The following is an 8,624-nucleotide window of genomic DNA, read 5'->3' as shown; positions in this document are numbered from 1 at the left end:
TCTTCTTGTTGCTTTATTTATACAAGATAATCTATACTGTACTCTATATCGCATTTTATTTTAGAATTTCATTCCCTTCTCTATATAACATTGTAATTTACTACTCTTGGTATTCTGAATAACTATTTACAAGAAATTACTCTTGGTATTATAAAAATTTCTAAAACTATTAATCTCAATGTTTTTGAAAGGGATAGTTTTTTTCCCCTCCTTGAATTTTGCATTTACGGTAAAAGAATTTTAAATGAGCGTTTAATGCAAGACATACAAAAGTGTCATCAATTATGATAAAGCAGAATTTACTTTACTCAGTGTAAATGACAGCACGTGTCTTATAACTCACAGGTAACCAGTGGCTGAGTGGTAAAAAATCACTGAATACGGGCAGTTCCTATTCTATTTCAGAATTGAGTTGGCTGCATGGGTGTTTTCATGGTTTTCCCTACCTGTACCATGTATATGAGCTACTTTCTCCGAGAAAGTCCTCCACGAAGGCATCCTCCCCTTAGAAAGAGAACCCTAGTTTGCTTTGCAATAATCAACTAAACCAAACCAATTATGACTCACAGTTCAAAATACCTCTAATATATTAAGTTTATGAAGTGAATTTAGTTACAAAATGTGAATGTGCCTAATTTCCTATTAAACAGTTTCAGATATATACATACCTTAAAATTTATGATATACTGAGATTTTTAATAGCCTGAGATATCTCAATAATTACTTTTGTAAAAATTAAGTAAGTTTAATTAATAAACTGATCACTAAAATTTTGAAATTCTGTAATAAATATAATTTTTTAAAAATAATAAATGATAATTAAGCAATAAGTAAGTAATAAATTAAATTCCTATTTTGGCAAACGTGCTCTGAAATGAAAATATATTTGAAAGCATAAAATTGTGTATGCAAAATAAAGTGCAACTCATTAGCCAATGGTCTTGTATTTATCTTTTTCTATCATTGGCTGCTCTAGGAAACTTTTGTTCAGCAGAATTCAAATGCCTACATGCCAGAAAGAATATGACATTCACGCCTTGTCTGAGATTTGATACATGAAATCGAACTAGGTTGAGGTGACAAATTCTGTTTGACTATTAGGATTATGTGGGTTATTTGTAGAAGGCTGACTGCTATCTTGGGGTTTAGATGAATCAAGATGACAACCTTTTTTTACTAGTTACATATTTAGTAGCATTTTTTGGAAGTTTTCTTCTGGCAATTTTAGAAAACCTTTAGGAATGAATACCTTCATATTTTCTTCATTACTACCAGAAAAAAGTATATGGTTTCTTTTAAGATGGAAGATTTCATTACTTTGTGTACTTAATTTATCTATTGTCAGGAAGCGTAGCCTGCTATAGAAATAAAAACCCATTCCTTTCATTGCATAACATTAAGAGTTCTCCCCCTTTTTTTCTGTTAAATATTTTTGGCAGTTTTCAAAGGTGAATTTATGCAAAGATCAATCTATCGAGCCATACATAGTATCTCTTGATTAATGATTACATACTCTGATCTAATTCTTGTACTATTACTTTGATAGTTTCAATATCTATATAATTCAGTAGTATTCTTCAGTAAATGAAGTATCTATCTTGTTATGAAGTATTCACGCACAGGCTCATTCCAATCAATCTTTCCAAATGGAACAACATCATTCGCTGGCCTTCTAAGGCTGAAACCTGAATGTATGATATATACACGGTATGTCTTATGAATGTGTACAATCATGATTTTTATGAAGGGTACACTTTTAAACTGAATACTTTGCATAATAAGCATTGAGCAAGTTTTTAATTACACAAGTATTATTGGGGGCACATGTATGAATACAAGTCATTTGCAAAATGACACCACAGTTGTCTCAATATCACAGTTTAAAAACAGAAAATAAGTCCATAACTGTTTCAAAGAAAAATGTAAAAATACAATGCAAAAATTTATTTCATCATAACAAAAATGTGCCCACCAGTGCTTGAGCAGTAAAGTTGCTCAAAGCTGGTAGTTTGACCTGACTGCAATTCTAGGTAAACAGATTGGCTGCATGTGTAATGAAGATACGAGTAAGTGTTTTTTAGAAAGTCCTCTATGAAAGCATGCTTCTGCTTATGCAAATAGCTCTCACATACTTTGCCATAAACAAATCATGCAGACCAAGCCAAATCAAATTAAAAGAAAAATGAAAATCACAATAAAATAAGTCAAACTATTACTAAATAAGTAAATTAAAAAGTATGTAATTTGAGTTTAGCTGTAATTCTGTAAAATATCCTAGGCATTATATGTTTTTTTCAAGAAAGGGGGCAATTAGCTAATCTAGAATCAATATTATTGTTAAACATATTAGTTGAATAACTGTATTGTTGTTACATGAGTAACAGATTTTACATGTTTCATTATTTACATGCCTTACAAATTTTCTATGCCTCATTATTTACATAGCTTACAGGTGTTAAATGCCTCATTTTGTTTTTATTTGGTAAAAAGGGGGATAATAAATTTCATTGCAAAACATTTTGATAGGTAGTTATGTATATGACTTATGATAAGAACTCTATATTCAACTATCATATAAATACTATTCCTAATACACATAAAATTTAATTTTTATTTGCCTCTATAGTCAACCCTCTAAGGTATAATATAGCATGGCTTAAGTAATAATTTTCGACATACAATGTATTGTGGAATGTGAAACATGAATACAGAAACATATTAAGTGCAAAGAACATAGAGAATAAAATGTCATTTTAATCATAGATATTTACAAGAAATAATGCTTGATATTTATCAGAATCATTCAGATGAACTGTTACTAACTGCAATAGATGCATCACAATGACAAAGAAGTGATTGGCATATGCTTTGAAAGTTATTCAGCAAGTCTCTGCTGCAGTGATGCTAATTGGCTGACAAGGTCTACAGTAGAATCAATCTCTGTTTCGTAAACAAGATCCACTGTCATTGTAATGCATGAAGTTTGCATTATCTATTTGTATATTCATTTATATTAATTCTCAAATATTTTGCTGTAATCATAAACAGTTACCAAGGACTTAATTTTAGTTTACTTAATTATAATTATTAATAAGTTTATTTAATTAAATTAAATAAATCATGAAGGAAATACGGTTGATCTTTACAATATGGTAACTGGTAGTTTGGCGACATTTTGGAGGCGATAAAGGTTACTACCTGGCACTTTGGTAATAATTTGAGTAGTGCTCAGTTCCGATTACGCATTATTTTGTGTGAGGGAAATGAGAGATCATGGGATATGTCATGTGATATTAATGGACGAATTACGGTTCTTTAATCGGAAAAGGGGGGGAAATCGGGAAAAAATCTGGAAATTTTGTATTTGGCTTTATTCTGTGTTGTGTGAAACAGTGTTCGTGAATTTTTGGATCCCATGGCCGTAACTAAAGTGAATTCGAAATGGGTATTTATGTATGTATTAATTTAATGTATGTGCTCATTTATATTTTAAGTAGTGTTTTTGAATTTAATTATATTTTAATTAAATGATAGTTATTTTGTGAATTTTATGTTTGTAGGAATTTGGTATACGTTTTAGTTGAAGAAAACGTGCATGGAAATAATTTAAATATTTGATACTAAGTATTTGTAATGGTTGCGGTATGAATTCGTTGGTGACGTGTATAATGTAATAGATGATTTAGAGGTAAAAGTTTTTGGATATTTTATTTATTTTATATGTGGAAATGTTCATATTTGGAAAGGGTAAATACTTTTTCGCGATCAGGTAATTTCATATATGTTCTTTTTACCGGGTTTAAAGATTGAGAAAATTGTCATGTATTTTGGTGAAATTTTTCTAATTTATGAGAAAAAAGCACTGTACATGGATATAGTGAAGAGTGTGCGCAATGCCATTTTTGTGCAATTCTGGGATGTTTTTTTAAGTACAAATAAATCGACGTGTACATGGTTTAGTGATATTTTAATTAAATGATAGTTATTTTGTGAATTTTATGTTTGTAGGTATTTGGTATACGTTTAAGTTGAAGTAAACGTGCATGGAAATAATTTAAATATTTGATACTAAGTATTTGTAATGCTTGCGGTATGAATTCGTTGGTGACGTGTATAATGTAATAGATGATTTAGAGGTAAAAGTTTTTGGATATTTTATTTATTTTATATGTGGAAATGTTCATATTTGGAAAGGGTAAATACTTTTTCGCGATCAGGTAATTTCATATATGTTCTTTTTACCGGGTTTAAAGATTGAGAAAATTGTCATGTATTTTGGTGAAATTTTTCTAATTTATGAGAAAAAAGCACTGTACATGGATATAGTGAAGAGTGTGCGCAATGCCATTTTTGTGCAATTCTGGGATGTTTTTTTAAGTACAAATAAATCGACGTGTACATGGTTTAGTGATATTTTAATTAAATGATAGTTATTTTGTGAATTTTATGTTTGTAGGTATTTGGTATACGTTTAAGTTGAAGTAAACGTGCATGGAAATAATTTAAATATTTGATACTAAGTATTTGTAATGCTTGCGGTATGAATTCGTTGGTGACGTGTATAATGTAATAGATGATTTAGAGGTAAAAGTTTTTGGATATTTTATTTATTTTATATGTGGAAATGTTCATATTTGGAAAGGGTAAATACTTTTTCGCGATCAGGTAATTTCATATATGTTCTTTTTACCGGGTTTAAAGATTGAGAAAATTGTCATGTATTTTCGTGAAATTTTTCTAATTTATGAGAAAAAAAGCAGTGTACATGGATATAGTGAAGAGTGTGCGCAATGCCATTTTTGTGCAATTCTGGGATGTTTTTTTAAGTAAAAATAAGTCGGCGTGTACATGGTTTATGTGTATGTGTTATTTTGAAAAACGCGTAAGGAGTATGGTATTGTGCACTTTTTCCCAATTTTGCAGTGAATATTTGTCATGATTAAGCAGTTTTGTTAGATAAAATTTCTAGCATAAGTGTAATTCGGCTAGTAGATTGTTGGAAGAAGTGTTCAGTAGATAAAAAGAAAAGAAACATGTCTTTACTTCGTGAAGACAAAATGGCGGCGGGAAAAAAAAATAGAGGGTTGTTGTAGGAGAGTTGGTCGCCAAAAAACGCCAAGTTACCATAATGTAAAGATCAACCGGAAATCGTTACTGCAAAATTTTCACTATCACATTCTGTAAGTTGGAGATCATTTATATCTATGACAATTAAAATCAAAATGAAACAAACTATTTTTAGTTTATTCTTGTAGCATTTAAATCCACTTTTATTAACTGCATAGAGCATTATTTTATGATATCAGGAAATATTAATTTATTAAAATTTATTGACACTTCTCAGTTCATAATGCATTATATATATATATAAATTACTATAAAGATGAGGAAATGTTTAATGCAAATTACTCTTTCCATTACATAATGCATGTAACTAAATATGTGTTTAAATACTATAAAATATGTATCTTCTAGCAGGTTTAATGAAATTTTTATATTTATACTGCAGTTAAAAAATGAAATACAATATCATTACATTTTGTTGAATTTTGAACAATTAAGATTTGAATATTTCTAAAAAGTTATTATTATTTCTAATTCGTACATTGAAAACTAAAAATATTAAATGTGCTATAAACTAAATATCAGACTGAGGCTACAAATGTCCCAGAACAAATATACTGCAAATATGTTTAGTCAGAGAACTTAGGTCTGTTTAAGCCAGATATTTCTAGCAACTGTGAAGTAAAACTGCCACTCTATAGGCAAATTTAAAGTTCCTCTGAATTCAGATTACTGTACATAACTATGAATATGATATGAATTAGTTATAATTATTGAGTTATTTTATTGCACTACTATATGAAAGCACACATTGCAAGAAAGAAAGTACAAGAAAATGTTTATAGATTACTTGCAATCAATGCACATAAAATAAATACTAAAAAGCTATAGAATAAACCATGTTTGAACATGGATGAGTACAGGGAAGCATAACAAAGCAAATGAAAACAGAAAATAAAGCATTAAATAAATATTTACAGTTGCAAGACACTTATTTTTACATATATTATCAATATTTTATTCACTTATGTGCTATTTCTAACTTAATACTCTTTGCTTGATAAGCAAACAGCAAATATAATAATATTTTCCGAACACGTATCCCGATCTGCTGCTACGGATAATCCCTTAGCAGGGAAAAAGTATCACGCTGTCCTCCTAGAAGAAGTACGTCATCGGATGACAACCATAACGAGGTCTACCATAATAAGCTGCTTCTCCCCGTTTCGGCGTTAAGGCTGTTCTCCGAGCCTTATTCGATTCACCTCCTTAATTCTAATACTTCTACCATTGTCGGAGGGGACCTCAACGCCAAACACCCCTGCTGGAACCGAGGCCCTGCTAACAAAAAAGGAAATGACATATTTAAACTCATTGAATCAAATAATTATAACATTCATGCTCCAGACGAGCCCACCCATTACGGGTACAATAGCGCCACCTCAATTGACTTCTTCATCTCAAATAACATTACTAACAGATGCAATACCTCTGTAATTTCAGCCCTGTCTTCCAACCACAACCCCATTGTATTTGAAATCCCCATTAATAAATACCTCCCCTCACTTGACAGAAGTATAGGAGTTACAAATTGGATCAAATACTCTGAAATTCTGAATAACTCCATACAAGGTAACCCATGCATTAACAATAAAGAAGATTTAGAGCATGAAGTCTCAAAATTTACCAACAGCATCAATTCTGCTTTAAAGGAAGCCACCAATACTTTTTATGTGAACAAGCCTTTCCTTCCCTGCCTGCCGATATAAGAAATATGATTAAAGAGAAAAACCGGATCCGTAAAAGATGGCAAACCATCAGGGATCCACAACTCAAACACGAACTAAACTCTATGCAAAAAGAAATCAACAGAAGAATCAAGAACTTCAAAAACCAAAAATGGACCAATTTCCTAAATAACCTAGCTATAGAGGACAATTCCCTATTTGACATTTCCCGCAAATTCAAGAAACCTTATAAACCTATTCCACCTATCCATGGACCTAGTGGAACTTCATATACAGAAGAAGATAAAGCTAAATCTTTTGCGGACTATATGGAAGATACATTCACTCTTAATCCCACTCCGTACGACAATAACCATATTCAACGGGTCAACCATGTGGTCAATAACTTCCTTAATACCCCTGCCCTGTACAACTTCACTTTCCTGACTACCCCAACAATCGTTGCCAACACCATATGTGCCTTACAAACGAAGAAAGCCACAGGGCATGATGGCATCTCGACCAAAGCACTGAAGCATCTTCCGATCAACGCTCTTACCTGCCTAACTAAGATAATCAACAACATTATCAAATTCGCTCATTTTCCTAACTCATGGAAGCAAGCTATAATAATTGTTTTTGCTAAACCGACAGAACTATCGCCCTATCAGTTTACTTAGCCACCTGTCTAAAGTTACTGAGAAAATCCTACTTTTCCATATCCAAAAAATTCACCCTTCCATGAATTTTCTCCCAGAAGAACAATTCAGTTTTCGTAATCATCATAGCACTTGCCACCAACTTCTCAGAGTTATCAACATTATCACTGAAGGCTACAACTGCAAGCTTCCGACCGGTGGTATATTTCTCGATATCGCGAAAGCTTTTGACAGGGTATGGCATCTAGGCTTTTTTTACAAACTAATCACTCTTAATTTTCCAGATCATTTTATTCGCTTAATAGCCTCTTTTCTCAGCAACAGAACATTCAGAATCAAAATCGGTACTGCTTACTCTACCACCAGAGTAATAAATGCTGGTGTCCCACAGGGGTCGGCACTTTCGCCGTACCTTTTTAATATTTATACACAAGACATCCCTAAAGACCCTTCTGTTCATCTTGCACTCTTTGCCGATGACACCGCCATACTTACTAAAGCTTGCACAGTTATCGCCGTAAGAAACCAACTCCAAAGCTATCTCATAAAACTGGAAAAATGGCTTACCCTTTGGAGGATTAAAATTAACACTGATAAAACTAAGGCAATAATTTTCCGTAAAGGAAACATGAAATACTATCCTCCACCCCCTGAAATATTTGATGAAGAAATAGACTGGATTAATGAAACCAAATACCTTGGAGTCACCCTTGACCAAAAACTTACCTTCAGAACCCATTTCCGATCCGTAGTACAAAAATTTAAAATCACCACAGCTACTATGCGACCTCTTCTTGGTAGAAAAGCAACTTATCTACTACAAACAAATTAATTCTATATCGCTCCATACTGCGCCCAGCTCTTCTTTATGCAGCACCGATCTGGGAACATGCAGCTAAAACCAATATTAAACAATTACAAATTCCAAAAAATAAAATTCTACGAGAAATTATCAATGCTCCTTTGTATATTCCCAACATCTATATTCACAGAGACCTTCGAATCGAACTTATTCAAGAGTATATTAAACGATTAGCAGTCAACTTCTTTTATTCAGTACAAACCCACAGTAATAGCCTTATTAGCACTCTCAGAGAAAAACATCGTTACCCTTGTGACGTCCTTCCCACATAAGAATTACAACCTTAATTGACTCATTCACGCCAAACTGACT

At 32.0% G+C, this 8,624-nt stretch overlaps 1 protein-coding gene across 1 annotated transcript in view; it reads left to right on the top strand.

Moving 5' to 3' along the window:
- Window positions 1-3,378: 3,378 nt before the first annotated feature.
- LOC118182530 (putative sodium-coupled neutral amino acid transporter 11) overlaps window positions 3,379-8,624 on the top strand; it is a 99,766-nt gene continuing 94,520 nt past the window's right edge. Inside the window, exon 1 of the mRNA XM_085808338.1 lies at window positions 3,379-3,453. Coding sequence (XP_085664464.1) covers window positions 3,442-3,453 — 12 coding nt within the window. The 5' untranslated portion in view covers window positions 3,379-3,441. The remainder of the gene's footprint in view (window positions 3,454-8,624) is intronic.

The sequence above is a fragment of the Stegodyphus dumicola genome, chromosome X1 (genome assembly GCF_044657685.1).
Source record: "Stegodyphus dumicola isolate Sdum_Otavi_A_Nest chromosome X1, ASM4465768v1".
Classification (NCBI taxonomy): Eukaryota; Metazoa; Arthropoda; class Arachnida; order Araneae; family Eresidae; genus Stegodyphus; species Stegodyphus dumicola.
The sequence above is the reverse complement of the archived record's forward strand: the minus strand, read 5'-3'. Positions and strand labels throughout refer to the sequence as shown.